The sequence below is a fragment of the Monodelphis domestica genome, chromosome 8, assembly GCF_027887165.1.
Source record: "Monodelphis domestica isolate mMonDom1 chromosome 8, mMonDom1.pri, whole genome shotgun sequence".
NCBI classification, from domain to species: domain Eukaryota; kingdom Metazoa; phylum Chordata; class Mammalia; order Didelphimorphia; family Didelphidae; genus Monodelphis; species Monodelphis domestica.
Window position 1 is genome coordinate 165,572,094 of NC_077234.1, and position 23,192 is coordinate 165,595,285.

At 42.5% G+C, this 23,192-nt stretch overlaps 1 protein-coding gene across 1 annotated transcript; it reads right to left on the reverse strand.

Annotated features, from left to right (window-relative positions):
• Positions 1 to 11,559: 11,559 nt before the first annotated feature.
• Positions 11,560 to 21,857, reverse strand: ZIC5 (Zic family member 5). Its single transcript, XM_016424945.2, has 2 exons — positions 19,678 to 21,857; positions 11,560 to 14,361 (listed from the first exon to the last, which is right to left on the reverse strand). The coding sequence occupies exons 1-2, from the start codon at positions 21,332 to 21,334 to the stop codon at positions 13,919 to 13,921; spliced, it is 2,100 nt and encodes a 699-aa protein (XP_016280431.2). The 5' UTR covers positions 21,335 to 21,857; the 3' UTR covers positions 11,560 to 13,918.
• Positions 21,858 to 23,192: the final 1,335 nt, after the last annotated feature.

Below are 23,192 nucleotides of genomic sequence, written 5' to 3' on the forward strand. Positions count from 1 at the left end.
TATACATATATGCTGGTACCAGGAAAAAAGAAGAATATGCAATAATAACACATTTCTAAAGCTCTTAAAGGTTTCCCTCACAAAACCCTTTAGCACAGATGATACAAACAAAGATAAACTTTTTTCCAAGAGGAGAAAATTGAGATTTGTCAGGGTTAAATTATTTTCCTAAAGTCTTGAATATTTGGATCTTCTGACTAATTAATATGTGTTTATAGCATGTACTTCTGTTCAGTATGTTGCAGATAAACACATACACAGTACAAACTAGTCAAATATATCTACCCTAAAATAACAGAGAGAATTTGATTGGCTGGCCAAGGCCATTCCTTAAGTAGATCATAAAATTACTTTTTTTCCTTAAGTCAGAAGAAGTAGGTTTAAATCTAGGTTCTGACATCTTTCTCTTGGAACAAGGGGAAAAGTTTTGAAAATATTTTGCACAAATAAAATTAATGCAACTAGGGCAAAGAAAAAACTATTTATACCAATTGTGTTTAATAACAACCTGATAGCAAAGCTATATAAGGAACTATCCCAAGCCTATGATCAACCATGAGTCATTCCTTCATGGATAGGTAGTCAAAGGGTATGGATAGGTAGTCAAAGGGTATGGATAGGTAGTCAAAGGGTAAGAACTGTATTCAAAAGAACTTTGAGGGGAATTTAGAAGGGATATCAAGAAAAATTCAAGAAGTCCAAGAGGCTTCCTTAAGAAGTGGTGAGTTCCTCTTCAGAGGTCTTCAAGCAGAGATTAGTTGACATGGATCATTTGTTTAGACATGTGAATTTCTTCTTTCTTTTTAATTCACTTATGAGTTAGACTAGAAGACTGTTGGAAGTGCCTTTAACTTTCAGTTTCAATGATTTCATGATCTACTAGTTGTGTGATTTAGGGCAAACTGCTTTACCTCTGATTCCACTTCTTCAACTGTAGAAAATGGGGCAACTAGGTGGTGCAGAGGACAGTGACAAGCCTGGAGTCAAAAGGAAGATTCATCTTCCTAAATTCAAATCTATCTTCAGACTCTTAGTGGCAGTGCAAGTCACTGAACTCTATTGGCCTCAACTTCCTTATCTGTAAGAAGAGCTGGAGAAGAAAATGACAAACCATTCCTGTATCTTTTCCAAGAAAACCCCAAATGGAGTAATGGAGAGCTGAACACAACTGAGAGGACTGAACAACAAAAGAATAGCAATAACACCTGTACTAATTACCTCATAATGTTCTTGTAAGGAAATCTTTTGTAAATCTTGAAATGTTAGATAAATATATTTTGCTAATATTTAGGTAATATCAAGGTTTTATTCAACTGATGGTTTTATATAGGTAATAACAAGGTACTTCTTCCTGAACGGATATGCAGATTGTGTCTAAAAGAGAAGCTTGACCCAGTTTGACCAAGAAACTGAAGATTCCTTTGAATGTAGGTGGGTCACTTTGACCTCCTAAGACTTGGATACTAGCCATTCAGTAATATGGATACAAGAAAAATAAGTAGGGGAAAGAAAGCTATAAATTTGAGGACTTCTTTTTATGATTAGTAATAACTGACATCTATATGGACCTTCACATTTTACAAAGTGTTTGAGATATACTGTCTCATTTGACCTTCACAACCACCCTCTGATATAAGTACTATTGCTATTAGTAACTCATTTTACAGATGAAGAAGCTAAAATTTAAAGTTGTCAAATGACTTGGAAGAGGAAGATGAAATAGGAAAGAAGGAATGGAATAAGCATTTATATAGCCTCTACTATGGGCCAAGCATTGTACTGAGCAAATGGATGGATGGGTGTATATTTGCATATATATACAAGAGGAAAAGCAACTTATAAGTAAACATTTTGGGGTGGGGATTTAATAAGAGATATAGTAGAAGGAATAAGGAAGACTGAAAAAGTAGATGGAAGATAAAAGGGAAGGAAAAGATGGAAAAAGGAAGTAGCCCAAATGGTGCAGCTTCTGGAACTCACACAACTTCCAGTAAATTCTGACCATCAGGAGTCTGGTCCAATGGACTGTTCAAAGAGTCTTTCTTTTGTCACAGATAGGACAGGTTAGAATAAATGAACTTCTTGCCCAGGCCCCATAGCACAGACATAAAGAGGCTACAAAGCAGTTCTGACCAAAGAAGTAGAAAAAAAGAGGCTTACTACTACCTCTTCAATCCCAATCCCCACACCCATCCATACAAATTTTTGCCTTTTGACCTTAGTTTATCACATACTTTATCCCTTTCTTTTCCTTTTCTCTCAATCCAAACACATGACTGACTGACATACTATCATAATCACACAAAAGTTTTATATTCCCTTCTTGGAATCCCTTCTTGGAATCTTGGAATATATATATATATATATACATATATATATATGCATTATATATAATCCTCAATCAGCCTTTATAAGGGTACTCAATCCCTATTCCATGCCAGATTTCACTAAAAATCTCATATAGAGAGAGTCAAGCCCTTATAGCTCTCAGTACCACCTACCTTGTTTTGCTGGGTAAATCACAGACTTTGGGGGTAACTGGATAGTTACAAAGAGTGGATCAGACAACAGATGCCTACCCTTTTTTCCTAACTATTATTTTGTTATCTTTATTTGAGAACAAAGAGGGATCACATTCAGATCTTTTAACAGCATGGCAATGTCATCATAGTTCCTTTCCTTCTCCATTTCCTGAGAGCTCGGGTTCATTTAGGAAGCTGTCTTAATAACTTTTAGAGAAGAAATCTGGTTTGGAGAGCCAGAGATACTGGAAGGAGATCTACCCATTTTTCACATGGGATGAAATCTCACTAAAATCCACTATGGTGTTTTCTAGAGCTTTAACATGTGTATGTGTGTGTGTGTGTGGGGGGGATGGTTTACATACAGAAGGAATCCCAATTCCTGATGGAGCCATTAATTGTTTTCTCCATATAAGCAGGTTCTGGTGGTGTTTTCATCCTCCTCCTATCCTTGTCTATCCTCTAACCCCTTTATCATCTCTTTGCCTAAGGAATATCTTGAGCCTAACCATCTCTCAACCAAGAGCTCCTGCCTGGAATTCAAGTTCTTCTTCACCTTGATCCCTTAGCAAATTTTCAATACACTTAAGACTTCATTTCTAGATCTTCTTGATTCCTATTTAAACTTCCCTTCCATCCCTACACCCCAGATTTTCTGAAGACTCCTTTTGGTTTTTTGGTTACCATAAGCTCAACTGTCCCTTCACTCCACACATGCATTCTCTCCCTTCTTGGTCCACACAGTATTCTTCCCTACCCCCACCCCTATGCACTCACACATTCTTCCCCTCCCTCACTAGCACAACACACAAGCACTATGCTCTCCGCCTCCTCCCTCCCAACCCAATCGTTTTTCCTTTGTGCAAAGCTTTAATGGCATGCTTCCCCTAGTCTCCTGATCTCCCCTTTTCCTTTTTATTCCCTCCTCATTCTCCCTGCCCTTCATTCTCTCCCTCTCTTTTTCCCTTTCTTCCTATTCCTATCCTGGCTCTCCTCCTCCTTCCCTCCCTCTTTTCTCACTTCTCCTCCCCTTCCTCTCACTCGTCTTTCCCCTCTGTAGCTCTCCAGAAATCCCTTCCCCCTTCTCCCTCCCCTCACAATACCAACAACCCTTCTCCACTCTAAATTCGCTCAGAGGCTCCGAGTGGCCGCGGCCGAAACAGCTACCCAGAGAGCAGAAGCAGGCGAAGGAAGAGAAGCACTTCAATAGCCCCAGCAGCCTGAAGCCTGGGGAGGGAATCCAGAACGCTGGGAGGTTGGGGGCAGGGAGAGGGAAGTATACGTTGAGGACTATGGTATGGAAACTAGGATCGCCTTCGCCTTGTTTGTTTTCCTTTTGCCCCCTGAACACTAGATTGAGATGTAAAGATTACACTTTGATTGTAGCGGCCGAATAATAACCCGAGTCAACACTCAGAGCAAACAAAAGTGTTAGTAGTACACACCGCCAACCCTGCTGGGACCGGGCGGTGGGCTGCTGGAAAAAAAAAACCCAAAACAAAACAAAAAAAAACAACCCTTCTCCTCAGTGCTAATTACAAATAAATGATGATGTGCTCACTAAGTAATTGATTTAATGAAGTTCCTATGAAACTATTAAACCCGGGTGGAGGTCAGGCTGGAGGCGCCCCAGAGCGCCCATTGTGGGATGTTTAACTCCACCAATCTCCTCCGAAAGACGTCGAAGCTAATAGGTGAAGTCACAGCTGCGCCAGGGCCGACTTCTCAAAGCGTCCCCACCGCCCCAGTCCTCCCTGAGCGGTCCAGGCCACTGGGGACACCTTCCTTTCCCCCGTCTCAACAAGCGAGTCTTCCCCCTTCTCCCTGCCACACTCCCACCCTTCCCTCCCACTTTGGTGTAGCCTCTGGGCCCGGTTCCTTCCCCCTAGTCCTAGCTCCAGCCCTGCGAGCCAGCTACTCACAGCAGCCTTCAGCCATGCAGCCGGCTCTCCTGAGGGCGACAGCCAAAAGGATCTTAGGTCTAGTTAAAGAAGGGGAAAGTAGTGCAATGAACTTGTCTCTACCACTACAAGTCGGCTGCAGTCCACCCTCCTCCCCCCCCAACCCCGGCCAACCCACCCTTTCCCTATTATGCCCCTTCACTCCCCCCCACGCTTCTTGCAGAGACTTAAGCCAGTGTGCCAGGTAGGGTGCTTGTGAGGCTTTGGCAAGGTGCCTAGAGCCTGAGTGTGTGCCCAGTCCTCTGCCTAGGGCTTTGGAGACTTGTGTGTATGTGTGTGTGTGTTCCTTGATGAAAAGCTACCTTTTCTTGCAGCTCCTACACTAGCCTGGCTGCCTATTCAATTCTTGCAAAGAAGAGAATAGAATGGAAAAGAGGAAGGGAAAACAAGGAGAAGGAAAAGATTGGCAAGGCAAAGAAGGAAGATATGGAAAGATTGAGAAGGATAAAATGTGGCAGTAGTTTCACTGAGAAGAAATAATAGTCCATGCCCACCCCACCAGTTTGTCAAGTTAGCTTCTTGGACTGTCTACTGAACCCACAGGGTAAAGTTGAGGAGAGTCTAAACAAGGATGTTGGATTTCTTCCCACAATTCTTCAGGAGTGTAATGGAATGAAATGAACACTGGACCTGGAGTACCAAACCTGGCTCTGCTATTTACTACATGTACCCTCAGGTGCCTTCTAACTCTGAATCCAAGATTAAATGATCTTATATACCACTCTCATGTGGCAACCCACTGTCCTCAAATTACATGAAACTTTCCTCTCACTTTACCCACCACCATCACCACCCCCCAACACACACAAACACCCTCCTCTGAGTTAAATGGAATTGACTGGAAAGTGATAAGCATTTGTGTGCAGCTAGATTTGATCTTGGAGGCTATCTAGCCCAACCCATCATTTTACTGCTGAAGAAGCTAAAGTCTAGAGAGGGTAAACAACTTGCCTAAAGTCACCAACCTAATAAATGGTGACCCAAGAGAGCCCACTCTAAGTTCCCATTTAGTCCAGGGGAAGGAAGGGGATGAAGTCTTGGTCCTAAAAGACTGGAGGTTCTGATTTCTTAAAGGCTGAGCTAATCACTGGAAAGTAATCATAAAGAAAGTTTGGACCCAAATCATTTAGAGAGTCAACTGTTTCTCCTGTTGCCCTCACGTACTGTAGGAAAAAAAAATGGGTCTTAGGAAAGCTTGGCAGCCCAGTTCAAATGATAGGAATGAGCAGAGGGAGGCAGAGAGGACCTGAGTGAAGAAGATGCCATGTTTGGTAGTGTATAGCTTTGGTGGAGAATCAGAGGGCTGCAGATGAGAGCCCACTTCAAAGAATAAACCGAAACATCTGGTGATGACTAACTAGGCACCCCCTTTGCCCTTTCATTGCTTCACGAACACCTCTACAGGCCACCTGCAGACAGGACCTGGTTGACCTTCCTTTACCAGGCTCTTGGATGGATAAAAGGATATAGAGTCAAGCTGGAGCTATCTGGAAGGAAAATAAGGTCCCTACTAAGTCCACAACCTCTGGCAAGGCCCTGATCCTTAGTTTCCTCATCTGTAAAATGATGATATTGAACCATCTGTTCCTTAGGGTGCCTCATCACTAGTAAGTCTTTTAAGATTATTCTGAGACAATGTTTATAAGTTATAGTTCTAAATGGAGACTTTCTCTCTCATTACTCAATCACATAATTCTTGGTTGTTCTAATTCATGACAAGATTGATGGGAGAATTGTTAATGTATTTTATTCATTTGAGATAACAGTAGGTACAATTGATCTGAACCTGAACTCAGAAAGACTTGAGATCAGATCTGGCCTTAGGTACTTACTAACTGTGTGACCCCAGACAAGTCACTTAACCTCTGACTCAGTTTTCTCAATTGTAAAATGAGAATAATAACACCTCAGGTTGTTGTGAGAATCAAATGAACTATTTATAAAATTCAGTACAGTGCCTGATGTATAACAGAAAATATATAAATGAATGATTCCTTTTTAGTAGACTGCCATGTTTTGGTAGACCCATAACTTTTTCCATTTGGGAACATGATCCACTTGTATAGATGGCAACTAATCTATGTTTTTATATCCCATGTACTTATTGTCCTTCTCCTTCCCTTCTATAAATTCTCCTCAGAGAATCCTACAGTGAAACAGGTTGCTCTACTGAATTAATTTTTTTTTTCATGTTCGAAATTAGCAGCCCCTGAACTTCACATTCACACAAGCCTTTGGAGTCAAAATTTCTAATACTGTTTTGTTGTCGTAGTTCTTCTTCTGGCAGAGTTGGAATATAGGGTAGTTTTTTGTTCGGTTGGTTTTTTTCTTTATTAAAGGAAAACCTTTTATAAATTGAGTCTCTTACCTGGGTCATAGCTTTGGTTTTTTAGGGAAAGAAACATTGACATAAATCTTTTCTATGCATCCTAGGGTCTCAGTTTCAACATCTATAAAAAAAAATAATATGCTGTTGGTTTCAAGCTTGGGGCTTTATTGTTTTGTTTATGGGCATTTGGGGGGAGGAAGGGGGATTTGAATGTAGCTGAGGAAGTTGCCAGTAGCTTTCATTGGCCAATGGTGGGCCATTTTATAAGTCCTTTTGTTTTATTTATTTATTTTAATCCAGAGAAGAAGCCTGATTCCACCCCTCTTGGAGCACTTCTTCTTAGGAAGTGAGCCTTATAATCATTGCATTGACTCCGTAAAACAATGCCCTGCCACGGAGGTTAAAGGTTTTGTTTTTTGCTGTTGTTGTTTTTTCTGTGATAGGATTTAAATTTTTGTTGCGCTGGGGAGGGCAGAGGAGAAACGAGGATTTCCAAACTGGTGAATCCCGCGTGTCCCTTGTTTGCTAAACAACGTTCTCCCAAATGTGCCAACAGCGGTGCACACCAGGATTCTCTCCTCGTATCAGCCCATCTGCAGCTGTTCTCATTCTGTTCCCGCATGCCCGCCCTTGCCCTCCCCTGCCCTCACCCCGAGCCCCTTGCTATTCCTCTAATGCCGACTGATTACTACATTCCCGCTGCCCTTAATATAAGATAGGGGCTTCTCTTCAGCTTCCAAATAAGAAGTGACACATGCCCTTCACTAAACCAACGTGTGGGGAAAGCTTTGGGTACAGAGGGCTTTTGACAAGAACACGGCCAAGAGACAAAGCTGGAGTCTGGCGGAATCAGAAGCAGCCTTAATTAACACCATCTTAAATAGTCCAACAGGCACTGAAGACAAAGTTGAAGAAAGACTTTAAGGCTGAGTGCCCCTCGACAAGCTCCTTTTTCCTCGTGTCATTCAATATTTAATGCACCCCGCTTGTAATGCTACTACTGGTGTTCCTTTCTCAGCAAGTACATTATTTTTCACGGTGCCCATGGCCAGGGAAAGCCCTTTAGGCAAAGAAAATCAAAATGTTTGTTGTTTTGGATGACTTATAACTCTTGTTTAACACAAGCACTTTCAGGAAAGTATAACAGGCGCAGCCCCCAAAGCAAACAACAAAATCCTTGTGACAGAGGCGGACACAAAAAGCACATTGTGTTGTGAACTACTCCCTTTCTCTGGTGCTAGATGGGGGCCTGTCTCGGAGTGAACACCACGATGCCATTTCACTTTTGAACTATTGTTTTTGAGTTATGCCATGTGGTCAAAAGGAGAGAGAAGGAGGTTGTTTCCAGGCTCATAAGACAAACGAGTTGCCTTTTCATTGAAATACCCCCGCGATCCTTGAAAACGGAGTTTAAATGTCACCTCCGCCTTTCTAATGGGCACAGGGCTAGAGGCGACCCTTCAGAGAGTCTCAGTGATAAACGACCCTTATTAAATATGGCCCAGGCTGCTGGGAAAATCTCTCAACTGGCCAACTCGGCCAAATAGCGCCCTGAGCTGGGAGTTACATGGGGAGTAGCCCCCGGAGTCTTCTCCCTTAATTATGACGGGAAAGATTGAGGGTCTGTACGAGTCAGAAAGATGTGGCGTTTTAATGCCGATAATGTCTACGGGGGAAGAGTTGGGGAGTGGGGGTTGGGTGAGGAGGGAGGGAGAGTTGTAATACAACTTCTTATCCTTCCCCCCACAACACCCCCACAACACAGCCCTATCACAAGGGAATCTGAGTGAAAGGTTCGTGTGTTTTCCTCCTGACTTCTTTTTGTCCTTAGCAGAGTGGCGTCTGCAAGTCTGAGCTGCAAAGTTACTGATTTGCAGGCTGCATGTTAAGGCAGCCCATGTAAGTAATTTCTACGGGCATCCCAGCAAAGGAGAACAAATCGCTGACAAAGGGGAGCGCCTTCAATTCAGCGGCGTCGTTAGGGCAACCCTAAACTATTCCTGCGATAATAAGTTCCACTTCAAAGGGCTTCTCATTCAGCGGAGACTGCTTCGCACTTTTATTAAGTCCGGGCTTTTTCACTTGGAGGAATCATCTGTTTGGTTATTTTTCATCGTGTTTATTTTTCACCATTCACACAGTACTTGTATTAAATAAACAAAGAACAATCGCTCTGCAAATAAAAGTGCTTAGGTGGGGAGAGAAGGAAGAGGAATTGGGAATCTGGTTCTCTTTCCCCCTCTTTCTAGCATCCCTCCCCTCCCCCGCACACACGCACGCACGCACACACGTACACACATCAGTACGTTTTCTCTCCCTTTCTGTTCTTCATTCTATCTCTCTCGTCTATGTGTCACCCCCACCCCCACCCCTTTTAAAGTTGGCGCCCATTCTGAGAATATTTAAAAAAGAGCGAGAGAGCGAGAGAACGGGATGGAATCCAAAAGAAAAAAATATATGAGAGGTTCTGATGAGGTGAAAATTGACTGAACTAACATGGCATGAAAGTAAAGGTCAATGCAACTGTATCTTAATAGAGTGTCTCGAATCGAGGTGGACTGTTTTGAATGCGTCTTGCTTCTGCTGTGCTCATTGCCATAGCAATCCTAACGCTCCATGTTGATGTACCATAAAAGCAGTAGTTTGAATTTCAAAGAACGTGCCTTTGAACTTCTCCCTGCCTGATTAGGCACTGGCATAGTGTGTGAATGTGTGGATGGGAGTGTTTTTGTGTGTCTGTGTGTGTGCATGTGGGTATGTGTGTTTATGTAAGTGGGGTACGTGTGTGTTAGATCCCTAGTGGGTGAAGAGGTGACTTTGCTTAGAGAGCCTTGGAAGGAGGGCTAGATGGTTTCGACCAAGTGTGTGTTATCTGGAGGGGTTATATCTAACACGGATTTTTACATATGTGGATAGTGGAACTATGTACCGGTTTGACGTGCCATATTCATAGTTACATGCCTCTTTTTACACTCTCTGCGCTGTCCTGGTTTAGGGCAGGTATTCAACTCTCAGTTGAGAAAAACATTTTTGTAACCTTCCCCATAGGTTAGGAACATAAAAAACACAGCCTGTCTAAGGAAACCCCTTCCTGGGAGACATCCCAGGTTGTAGTTTTTTTTTTTTAGGAGAATAGTCTTCCCCTCGACCAGCTTCTAAGTATATAGGATTCACAAGCTGTGTCTGCAGCCTAACTATCATGAGCACCAATAGATGTGCGGGAATATTACTGAAGAGTACTTGTGAGTCAACATTTCCTGTTGCCAAGAGGACCAGTGTTTGGAGCCTTCCTTTCTCCCTCACAGAAAGAACACAATTCCCACACTCAAGCTTTTTGAAAGTATGTTAAAGTTTAGAAATACTGGCTTTAAGCACCTTGAACTAAAAACAAAAACAAAAAAAACCTATAAATAATCATGTTTTGAGATGTCTCTTAGCCCGGATGGAGTACAAAGGTAGATGATTTAAACAGTGTTTGTGAGGGGCACGTTTGCCTAGGAAAGATGAAGTCTTTGATGATGGCCAACGCAGTGTCAATAAGTGGCTTTCTTTGAGACATATTCAGATGGGAACGTCTTGGTTGCCAATTGCCATAGAAATCTTAACACACCATGAAGATTGTCCGAGCGCCAAGCCTTCCGTTCTGGACTAAATTACTTTGAAGTGGCGCAGGACGTGTAGTGGTCAATTTTAACTCTATAGACTGGACAGAGAACACTGGGAGTGGGAGATTGTGCGTTTTAAAGCAGAAAATAAGAAGGGGAAACTTGTTTTATACACTCTATACAAGGTTCTGCTCATTGTCAGATATCTTTTATATTTGCCATGAATGATTCATGTCTTGATGGCTTTGTGTTGCCCTCCTTTTCAAAAGAAACTTCATTAGAGAGCTATAAGTTTTCCCATTGATTGGAGCCCTCATTTATGAGTGTTTTTCTCCTTCCTATGTTGGTTATTGTCATTTTGCTAGCAACAACTCTTTACAATCTGTTTCACCTTTACTACATTTAGCAAATATGACTTTTAAAAACACTATAACCTTTTTGAAGAAACTGTTGACATCTCTTCCTGTTGTTTTTATATTTTATGCTATTGCACACTTGAAAATTTGTGATCAACTGAATTTTCAGCTCTGTAATTATTAGATACAATTTAAACCGGTTGTAATATTTCACCATTATAGCAGAATATAATTTAGCCTCAGAATTTACAAATCAAAATGGCCATCTTTTGATCTACACTCACACACGCATGCACACCATCCAAGTAATCGGCTGTAAGAAAAATCTAAAGCTAGTTATTTTGTTGCTTTCATAGTATCCTGAACTTTGTATATTTAACTCAATAACTCTAGGTTTTGCTCTGGATATTTTATGTCCCTTTTGGGGGGAGGGGTGTCTCCATTTTCACCTCTTTTATTTCTTTTACTAAAAAAAATTAAAACTCTACAAAGAAATGCAATACATTTAGTTTTCATCATTGCACTCAATTACTAAGGATATTATTCAAGTTGTTTTTTAAAAGCAAGATTAACACATAAGAGATATGCATATATATCACGATTTCAACATATTTCATCTTCAGGTATCATTTAGGATTTCTGCAACACCTATAGTCTAAGAAATATGGCAAATGAAGTAAAACTGAATTATTGTTTTTTTTTCTGATTGTGAGTCTACCGTATTTTAAAGCCAGAAACCTGTCAAGTGAACTACATTAGTAACAAAAGTATTGCTAGACACAGATATGCAGCTATGTAAAACATAGGCAATACATAATGCTCTTTATTTAGGTCATTGTTTTTTAAACCTCACAATCACTCTTGCTTGATTTCTGTTGGAGGTACAGATTCTTTTATTTGGGGATGTCTCATGGACTGATAAATCTAAGAAATGAGTAATCCTATGTATGGAAAAGTACATAAAATGGTAACAGTCCTTCATTTCATAATAAACAATTCTATAGAATAATAAAGCATAGTGCAAACTTGTCAAAAAAATTATAAATAAAACATAAGTCAGAAATTTTTATCCTATTCAGTTTTTTATAAAACATAAATTAACCTCCAAAAATTCACACCTTACTCTTATTTTGTTTATTTGGAAGGGATGTGAGAATATGCAAATCAAATAAACTTTGCAAGTGTTAAATTATTTTATATTCAAGTTTTGTTTTTTGCCTAAAAGCAGGGATTATCTTTTATATTCACCATAACAATCTGAAGACAATGTTTAAAGGCTTCCAAAGTTACAGCACCATGCACTGTACTAGTCATATAATATATCTATAAACTATATATATTATTTTATAACCAACACAATGCAAAGGAAACATGCAGGAAGAGTCTTGTTTTTCACATTATGCTATTCATTCAAGTAATCTTAAAAATATATTTTCACTTTCTTTTCTTTTTTATACAAACCATGGAATCATAAATGACAATCTTTCACCAAAATTTATAATATAACTCTTTGGTGTGCTTTGTACTCTTCCAGGATGAGGGTAGGAATAGGGGTGAGTGAGGGAAGATGGTGTCTGAAAATAAATTAATTCAACTGTACAAAATAATAGTGTTCACATACAAGTTATTAACAGCGACAAGACTACATCAACCACTCACAGCACACAAAACAAATTTTTATAAACCCTGGGGAGGAAATGTCTTCAGGGTCTCTGAGGATAAATTAGTGCTCTTTAGTGTATCTGTATGATGTTTATGATGGACTAACATTTTGCACATGAAATGTGTTGTACCAACCGAAAATAAATTGACTAAGAGTTATTGTCCTAGGTCCTTGACCTTTTATTTCCTAGCTTGACAGCTATGGCAAAGGCCACACATTCATCACTGTTTGGCTGTAACTATAAACCTTTTAAATTTTTTAATATTTATAACAACACCCCCCCGTTTAATGTAAATCACACACTACACACTGTCATTTTCAAATGGCATGAGTTTTGTGTGCTTAGTGTTCAGGTGGAAAAAATACAAATAGGGCTTTAGGCATTGGAAAAATAAAGCATTTTAAAGGGTTGATACACAAGAGTATAAAAGTGGAGTTGGTCTGTTTAAAAACAACTTTCAGGAGAAAAAAATAGATAACACCAGCATCGCAGCTTCTTAAACTTGACTGTTAACTTGGCATCTCCAAGAACTGCTAACATAATAACATATTCTATTTATTACACAAGTGGTTTGGACACATTAAAGAGGCAGCATCTGATTTTCCAGGTTAAAGAAAAAGACTTAGCAAAATGAAAGAAAGCACTTGAATTTCTTAAAAATTTATAAAATATCACAGTATCACAATTGTCAAATAGCAGCAGCTTTTTCTCCAGATTTGCTTGAATGATCACAGTAGTATAAAATATGGAGATAAGATTAAGGTTGCTGCTTTTTTGTTTAAATCACACAATTGGGGAAGCAAGGAAATAATTCCATATAAAAATACCATGTTATGGAGAGGCCAATGACAAGAGAGTAGAAAGTAAAAAATTACAAAATCTCAGAACTTAAAGAAGGGTCTTACAAATTTTTTTTGGACTCGTACAGTCCAAGCTCTGTTGGTAATGCAGCAGTTGGTAGTTTACAATCAAGAGGCCATTGCAGAATCAGGGCCTAACTAGGCTGAAAAGCAGCCCACAGAATGGTGTCAAAAGGGTTTTGAGAGGCACTCCAGGAAATGCAGAGGGCCTTCTTAAGCTTGTAGTCTCAGTCTTTCCTCAATACTTTTTCCCTCCCTTATAAGAACTATTGCATTGACACTGGCAGTGTGTATTTCCACAAACTGATCTGTCTGTCCATTCATTTCCTTGGGCATATTAGCCCCCACCTCCTATCCCCCTGCAACATACAACTTAGTTCACTAAGTCAGTCCAGCTTGGTAAATTTTTTTTTAAAGAAAAAAAAAGTTCCAAGTATCTTAATTAAATTAAGTATACAAACACCATAGGGTTTCATACAGAATAAATAGGGCTAGTTAAACCAGGTGGCATTTCTGAGCCATCGGTTTGTTTCGGGCTCTACATTGTCTCGGTTCAGGAAAATAGTCCAAAGACTTCCATAATGAAAACTTTTATTATTATTTTGACTAGTATTATTATTTCTAGTGAATAGTTCTTGCAGCATCCGAGTTTCCATAAATATCTTCATCTTCTGATTCTGAAGTGGTTCCATTGCTAGAAGGTGTATGGAGGTGGTTTGGGGCTCCACTGGCCTGACAAACATACCACTCATTGAGATTGGTGACCTGAGGGGAAAGAGTGGCAGAACGGCTCCTGGCTGGGTCCAGGACAGGAGACAAGGGGGCTCCTATTGGGGTCCCCATTGATGGGTAACCAAGGGCACCTGGAGAAGGTGGAGGAGACTTGCAATGGATCTTCATGTGCTTCCTTAAAGAACTAGGGTGTGTATAGGATTTGTCACAGCCTCGAATCTTACAGTAGTAGGGCTTATCACTGGTATGGACATGGGAATGTTTCTTTCGGTCACTGCTATTGGCAAATTTTCGGTCACATCCATCAAATTCACATTTAAAGGGCTTCTCCCCTGAAACACAGAATAGACAAGGTTAATAATTGCTTCCCAAAAGTCTAGCTTGATTGTGAAATCACAAAGAATAAATTAAGTTTAATTTCTTTTTACAACTCACAACCAACCCAAGAAATCAGTCTCTTCCTTTTTTGTAGGTTACAAACTAGGTTGAGGGCATGGAGGATAAATGAGTTTACATATTTATGCATAGGTTTTAAGGTCATGTATATTCACATACACACATTTAAATGTGAGTCAAGAAGCATTTTTATGAAATACATATCATTTACATTCTTGCACCCTTTCCATAATATTTCCACTCCAGACACACAATAAAACAAAAATATTTGCAGAAAGAAGCTGAAAATCCCTTCCCCTAAGAATGCTAATAATTGATATTACACTTTCAAAGTCACCGTAGGAAAAGAAACAAAAATACCATATTAAGATTCAAATTGAACTACAGTAGAATTATAAGGGAAATGATCAAGGGGTTTTTTTGGGTCCCAACTTGTGTTCTTTCCCTTCCCCTCCCCATAATCTAATTTTGCCAGTAGAAAAAAAGGAGGTTGAGTGGGGGAGGGAAGAAGGAAATAAAACAGTCTCCCTTTTCAAAAAATCATAGCACCTATGAAACACACTATCGCACCACTTGAGTTTTTACAAGCCTAACTGGGCCATCATTTCACTTCTGGTCTCTGCCATCTACCAGCTTTCTTCACAACTTATAGTGTGATACAGAGCAAGACACAATGGAATGGCAACAAACACCAATGTAAAGAAAGCACAAGCTGTGTACACCCTCATCCGTTTACCTTGAGGCAATGTGCCTCTAAAAGTGTCTAAGCAGACCTAATTTAATAGCTTTCTACATTGCTTCAAAGTTAAAAGACAGAGAATGTTTGCCAGATTTGGGTAGATTTCTTCCTGGCTGTTTTCACTACCCTAGGAACACAAATCTGTGGCTTCTTCATATATGAATTGTACATAAGGTTCCATTCCAGAGCAAATTTCTCTCTCTATTCTGCTAGTGCAAATACTCTTTAATACTAGAAAGTGAGATATAATAAACATTTTTGTGTTAAGATAGTAGAATCTATAACAACTTAATTTTTTCTCTTCATACTTCCTAAGGAATTACCTCTTTATATCTATACCTGGAAGTGACCATTTTTAAAAAATCATACATTTTATTCCATTATATTGAACATATATTTCCCAACACACTCTCTCCAACAAGTTTCAGAAATTTAAAAAGGGCTAGGAGTAGGAGTTGAAGAGGGCCAAGATCTCTGAGATTCCTATCTGGTTCAATACTATAAGAGAAAGCCATTGCAAATGTCTTTTCTGTCCCACTTCATTCTCAAAAAATCTCCACCCCCAAATCAGCTTTTTTGAGTGTTGAAATTTCTGAGCAACTTGTCTAAATCAAGCTAGGATTTTTTTTTTAGGTAGAAAAATATTCAAATTCCTGAATGCTCAAGAAAATATGAATGGGTTCAGAAAATTACTCTACCTAAAGAAAATGTAAGTAGGCATTTCAAATATACTGTACCCATGCATACAGAAATACACTGGGATTGGTAGGGGGGAGGGTAGATGAGAGCAGCATCCATATTTCCATATTCAGAATCACATCCTTTAAAACCCTTCAGAGATTAGATACTAAAAAAAAATATAAAAGTTGTCAGTTCTTTGTAAAAGCCTTTGTCAGTATTTCAATATACCCATATTGGTTTTCACAAATACTAAGCCTATGGTTTTTCACAAACTATAACTAAGGTGAGAAGGGAAGGAAAACTGATTCCTGTATTGCACGTGGGAAACAGTAATTAGTCCTGGAAGAAAGCTAGATGGCCTAAACATTGGATAGGAGCATTTATGGTCAAAAGAGAAGAAAAATTAAAAGAACGGTCGGTTACCGAAGAAACATGATGCAGAAAAGTGTTTATTTCTTCCAGATTGCTTATTGGACCTAGAGAAACAGATCCCAGAATATGACTAAGTCAATTTTGGACTCTGGTTGGATGACTGGGCTTACAATTTAACTTGTTTAAGCTATCTTCCAAGAGGTCCTGATTCTGAAGAGGAATCCACCCCTCTCCTGTGGGCTCTATAAGTCCAACTCAGAACTCTGCAGAAGCTTTCTCATTGGCCCAAATATGGATATCTAGCTAAATCTTTCAACAGAAGTGTGTTATAAACAACTATTACAGCCATCTGGGTTCTGAAACTAGCCTCTTTTGAGGAAACTGAATTACTCACTGAAGAAGAATAAAGAAAAATGCTAAATTGAAGAGATAAACTTCTCCCAAGGAGCAGAAATCAGCTCTAAAAATGGGAAATTTTTTAGAAGTGGGGGAGGGATAAAAGCTGAGCAAAAATCTGCAATCACCGGATAAACAGAGGTAGCTCCAGGGAGAAAAGGGCTGTAGGCGAAGAACACACAAAGCCACAGCTAAGCCTACCAAAGATGAAAAATAAAAGCCCAGAGAAAGGGTTTGAATTTGAAATGGCAGCTTCCCCCTCTCACATTGTGTGATAGAGTTCAGTTACCCAGGGGGAAGTACAATCACAGGTCCGGGCAATTCCAAGTATTTACATGCAAAGGTTTGTTTCCTTTTAACTGTAAATACTTTTCTTTCCAACTCCCAGCTTTCCCGCCCACTAGCCTCTCACCCCAGCCATAGGACTGAATCTAGGTGGGAATTCTGGGATGTTTCCCAAAGTTCCTAGGCTCTGAATGGCTAGGGAAGGAGGCCATACTAATTCTAAGGCAGCCGATTTGCTGCTACCTTCCTCTTCCTCGCCGTAGCTTTTCTTGGGAATAATGTTCTTTTATGCCCAAGGTGAAAGAAGTATAAAAAATACTCTGATATCTCTTTGGGGGGTATTTTTGCTTAAGATATTCTCCCTCAGTTATTCCTGGGGGTCGGGGAGGAGAGAATGGGAATAAAAGTAAAGTTACGAAAGAATACAAACAAACAAAAAACAATCTAAACACTCACAACCCTAGTCAGTATGGGAGCCTGATCTTTTGGGTTAGCTCCCAGGAGGTGTGTGGTTTCTTGAGTATCATCTGCAAGGCCTCACATTGGTTTGTGATGTGCCAGGAGTAGACCTCCCTTAACTGGATTTCTACCTTTCAAAAAGTGGTTACCATGATCCCACAGTCCCTCAGAGAACTTTTGTAGGCCTGTAAATAGGTTCTTCTGATTGCTGGAGTAGCAGCTGGGCATGGGCTTTTCCAGACCTGTGAGCTACTTACCAGAGCACCACAGCAAAACAAATTAATCTTTAAAACATTGAATCCTTTCAGTCTAGCTGGGAATCATACTAAAAGTGGAAACCCTGGAAAGTAGGAAATCCCAAAGATCTCTCAGACAATAAGAAAGGACAAACATCCAAGACTTCTAATTTGTAAAATGGCAAGGAACATAAAATGGCAAGCTCAGTGTCAGATTTCAGAAGCTGTAAATCAGAAGCTTCATGCTTTTCAAAGAGTGGAAACTGATCTAGACCTCTGGTTGGAAAACCCAGATCTTTGCTGTCCCTAGGGTCTTCCCAGGGAAAGGGTTAATCCTCCCATTCCATAAGACTCAAAATGCAAAAAACTAAAACTTCGAAATCTTCCCGATCCACCCCTCTACATCCTCCCCCACTTTTGAAGGCGTGTAAAAGGAGAATGGATAGAAAGGGAGGTTGAAGTAGTTGCAAAGAAGTATATATTCCAGTCATGGTTCTCTCTGCTACTCAGGACTAGATTAATTGCGAGGCAGGAACAAGGACATCCTGTTGAATTTTGTTTTCCAAAATTATTAAGGCAGAGACATCTAGATTTGAGAAACCTGACTTCTCCAAAAATCTCTCCCTCCTCCAACTAGTCACCAACCATGACCACAACTTTAAGAAGAATGGTGCCTTAAATATGTCAGTCAACCGGAGAAATGACCGCTAGCTCAAAGAGTCAGAGCCGAAAGGGGGCTAGATTGCTTCACTTCTTTCCAGAAACAATCCGGGATTCCTAAAACAAATTCTGCAGATAAAATCTATAATCCCTTCAACCATGGACCATTTGCCCTTACATTTGGACTACAGTCGTACGTAATTTGCCTTCCTCTCCACAGAAACACCCGATAAATCAGGAAAGTAATTATGTAAACTCCAGTTCCTTAAGTATCCTCCGAGGGCTAATATTTGTCTGTCACTATAAATCCCAGCTCAGTTCAATCTTATCAGAGCTTCTACCCTCACGCATTTGTCCTCTTAGAAGGGGGAGGGGGAACTTCCAATACAACCATTACAATTTAGCAACATTTAAAATAAAGCCCTAAAGATACCAATCAAAGGAGTTTCCCGTAGAGTTCCCTACCGAAGCATGCCTTTTCCCAAGTTTCTACCTCCCCAATCCATTTCTTTTACAAAGTTCTATTCGGGTGACTCTTTAGGAGTTTATTCCTTTACTACTACTTCCTCAAGCCTCTAAGAATATTCTAAAAGAGGCCAGAAACCAATTTCCCCATTTCCTCACCTCGGTGCAAGAAAGAGGGACTAAGTTGTTTTTAAACGCAAGATTAACACATAAGAGATACACATACTTAATTACAGGGGGGGGGGAGAGGTTGTGTGACCCTCCCCCATTCAGAGGGTCCTTTCCAGTAATCCGGTAATTTCAGACGAAAACACCTCCCCTCCCCCAACCACAACAAAACTCCAGATCGGTAATACACCCAGGGGATTGGGGTTGGGGGAAGTAGGTGAAAATTAAAGTGAGTCACCCTTACTATATCTCCATCCCTTTTCGACGCCCCCCCTCTCCCCCTGCCTCCCGCCAATTCCAGGAGGAAGAGAAGGAAGGGGAATGGGGGGGGGTGCTGCAGACCGTCCTCGTAGGTCCTTCCACTTCTCCTCCTCCTTCCTGGGCTGCTGCTGCTTGTGGTGTTGTGATGGGTTGGTGTTGGTGAGCTGTTTGCCTGTCCCGGGCAGTGGGGCTGGAGGGTAGACTGGAGACTTGCCGTGTTGGAAAACACAGCTCTGTGAGTCCTGAGTATGCTACCGAATTACTTATTCATGGAAAAAAAGGGGAAAAAAGAGAAAAAAAAAAGAAGTCACATGTCCGGGTTATACGTATGCGAAGAAAAGCAGCAGAAGGAGGGAGGGGGGAAATCAGGACAGAAGAAGAAGCAGCAGCAGCAGCAGAAGCGGCGGCGGTGGCGGAGGAGGGAGGCGGGAGACAGCAGTAGTGGCGGCGGCGGCGGCGGCGGCGGCGGCGGTGGTGGCGGCGGCGGCGGCTGCTGCTACTGCAGCAATAACCTAGGGAGAGATACCCACCTGTATGAGTGCGCTTGTGAATCTTGAGGTTCTCTGAGCGGGCGAAGACTTTCCCACAGCCGGGAAAGGGGCAGGGGAACGGCTTCTCTCCGGTGTGCACACGGATGTGATTAATGAGCTTGTACTTGGCCTTGAAGGGTTTGCCTTCTCTGGGACAGTCCTCCCAGTAGCAGACATGGCTGCTCTGCTCCGGGCCCCCCACGTGCTCCACAGTGACATGGTTCACCAGCTCGTGCATGGTGCTGAAAGTTTTGGAGCAAGGCTTAGAGGCAGGGGGCGGCGGATGCTGCTGCTGCTGCTGTTGCTGCTGCTGCAGCTCTTCCTGGTCGATCCACTTGCAGATCAGCTCCTGCTTGATTGGCTGCCTCATGTACCGGAGGAAGGCCCCTGCAGCCACGGCAGCGGCTGCGGCTGCCGCCCCGGGATGGTGGGGGTGATGATGGTGGGGGTGGTGAGCAGGAGGAGGCGGAGGAGGCGGAGGTGGTGGAGGTGCGGGTGGTGGAGGGTGGTGGTGGTGATGGTGATGCCCGTGCCCCACTGCTGCCGCCGCCGCCGCCGCCGCCAGGTTCAGGTTTAAGTTCAAGGAGCCGTAGCTGTGCAGGGAAGCTGCCGCAGCGGCTGCGGCTGCTGCCGCGGCCGCTGCTGCCCCGTAGTGGGACTCTCCAGAGCGGGGTCCAAAGGGTGGCTCCGCACGACCATACAGTTCCGCAGCCGCCGCGGCCGCCGCAGCCAGACCCAGGCGCATCTGGCCATTCAGCGGGTGGGGGTGGCTCCCAGGGGCCCCAGATGGCTCATGCAGCCCAGGGAACAGCGCAGGACCCCCGCCGCCTCCTCCTCCAGACCCATCCGGCGCTGCATAGGCTCCAGTTGAGGAGATAAACATGCTGCTAGAATGGGGAGGCGGGGGTGGGTGCTGGGGGGAGCCTGCCCGGGAATGCTGCTCCCCTCCAAGCGCCCCGTGCATGGCAGCAGCAGGGGCCGTGGTGGAAAGATCCCTCCTGAGGATGAAGTCCCTGCTGTTGGTCTTGCTGCTGCCGCTAATGCTGCCACTGCCGCCGCCGCAGCCGCCGCCACCACTGTTGGTGGCGGTGTAGCCCGCGAGGGCAGAAGGAGGAGGAGGAGGAGGAGGAGGAAGGGGAGGGGGAGGGGGAGAAGGGGAAGAGGAGGAGGGAAGAGGAGGGGCTGGGGGAGGAGGTGCAGACTGCGCTGTACTGCCCCCACCGCTGGGGTAGTTGCCCGCGCCGGACTTCAAGGCAAACGCGGCAGTGGCAGCTGCTACCGCCTGGGCTTCTGGGTGCGCTGGAGGCGGCTGGGAGGGAGGGCTGAGTTTGAGCGCGTTTGCCTGAGCCATGTGCTCAGGTCCGAAAGGAGTGAGGGCTACTCCGGGGTCACTCCCCAGATCTCTGGGGTGTAGGTGAGCTGCAGCGGCGGCGGCGGCTGCTGCTGCAGCGTGGTGGTGGGAGTGAGCGGGTTGACTCCCCAGTCCGGGGAAGCCTGTCATACTCTGATGCGGATGGGGCTGAGCCGCTGCCAAATCTGCTAATCTCAGCGCCGGCGGATTCCTCTTGCTCAAAGGGGGCTCCATCAGTACCACACAATCAGGCCCATATACCCTCACTGTTGTTATTTTTTCCCCTCTGCCTGCCTTCAAAAACATGTATATATTAAGCGCTCTTTAACTTCTTTTGTCCTTGTCTCCTAACTCCTCTTATTCCTTTCCCCACTCTGTCCTCCAGCGATTGGCAGAACGAACACCACATTTGAGCTGCACAGTGGGACCGAGATTTTGGAAATGGCACGGGTGGGATTGGAGGGAGTCGTCTGATTGGCAGCATTCGGGGCTGCCCGATTGGCTCCCTTTCAGGCCCGCGGCTCAGCGGGCATCCGCCCTCATGCTAGCCTCAATCTTTGGTTTCGCTTCTAGCCCCACTTGCCTCCCGCCCCCTCCTCTCTACGTGCCCCCAGTTTCCCCCTTCCTCTTGCTTGAAAAGTTGCAGAAAGTTTGCGCCGCACGGGTGCGGAGCTGAGCACCAGTTGCTGTCGATGCACCTTGCAGACGACCAGCCCAAGGCTCTAGCACACCTTCTCTCAGGCTGAAAATTGGTAGCCCACCCTTCTGCAGGGAATTGAAGAGAGTTCTGCGCAACAGTGACTAGGAAAATTTCACTACTTCTGACACAACCACTAACCAACTACTCTCAAAGCAAATCTCCCTCCCTCCCCGCCCCCTTTCTTTTTCCGTCCCGCCCCCCCCCCCACTCTTGTACTCTTTAGAACTGTCCTTGAGAGGTGGATACATATATTCACTTAATCTCACCTGAATTAGTGCCTCTTGAATTTTTTTTATTTGAGGGAAGAAATGGAGTGTTGCTGGGGGAGGGGTGAACCACAAACAGGGTTACAGTTAAATGGCAGTGTTTTGGGAGGTCACAACACCTACCAAGAGTCAGTTGATTTCTGCATAACCTGGATGATTTGACACAATAAATTAAATTATTCGGGATAAGTAAAAATTTTACCTCAAATTTTTAGTTCACGGACTCCTTTTCAAGATGATAGAAGTGTACTCTCCGCTGCTTTGCAGTTCCAAATCTGCCACTTCCAATTAGATATGCAAAAACAAATCTTAAAATAAAAGTCATAATTCTCATCTTTTGAAGCTATAGTTTCAAAACTGGTATAATAAATATAGCTGGAATCGTTTTAACAGAATTTCTCCTTCTGGTAAAAGCCACCCAACATATTTCGGCGTGGTTCTTCAAATTTACTCCATATAAAAATAATCTAATGAAAATAAGTGTTATTCTAATATCACAAAAAAAATCCGATCAATTTTGCATCTAATTTGTCATCTTTTTCTCCCCTCCCCCTCCTTCTTACAAACATCACTGCTAGATGTTATGCTTTGAAAATCATAAAGACTGGATTTCTGCAATAGATCTTAGATTGCTTTCAAAGGGAAATTTTCAATTTTTTCTCTCACTTCGGACTTTGTGGAGAACAGGTGTACACCAGGTTTTATTTTTCTGTTTGGACAAGAAAGATTGAATTTTTTGAGGCGTGACTTTTGAAATCTAGGCAAGAAGCACCCCCCCCCCCAAGGCTGAGCCGGCCAGCTCACATTTTGGGGGGAAAAGTTGTTTTTAAGTCAGTGCAGGAAATCCTTCCCTTCCCCCCCAAATTGTGACTTAGTGTGAAAGACACTTAATGTTAGAAAGGCCATACCAATTTAATTAGTTTATCAGGAAAGTCAGAATGGATTGTCATATGGAAAGCTGCAAGGAAAACTTCCTAGAGAAAGAAATTGTGGTACAATATTATATAAAGAGCAAAGAGGTGGTAACATTAAAATTGGCATGAATCAGCAATTTGAAAACCCACCCTTACCCCTACTAGGCTTTTAAGAGATTTCTCTTCTGGATCTGGTATCTAAGTAAAGAGAATAATTACTAAATTTTAGACTTTTTTCTTTAAAAAACTTTTGGAAAAGTTTCAACAGGAAAAATAAGAAAAGC

Coding starts and splice junctions, on each gene's coding strand:
- ZIC5 (XM_016424945.2), bottom strand. CDS start 21,334: ATGTTTTTGAAGGCAGGCAGAGGGGAAAAAATAACAACAGTGAGGGTA. Junction 14,362..19,677: donor TCACAAGCGCACTCATACAG/GTGGGTATCTCT, acceptor TCTGTGTTTCAG/GGGAGAAGCCCTTTAAATGT.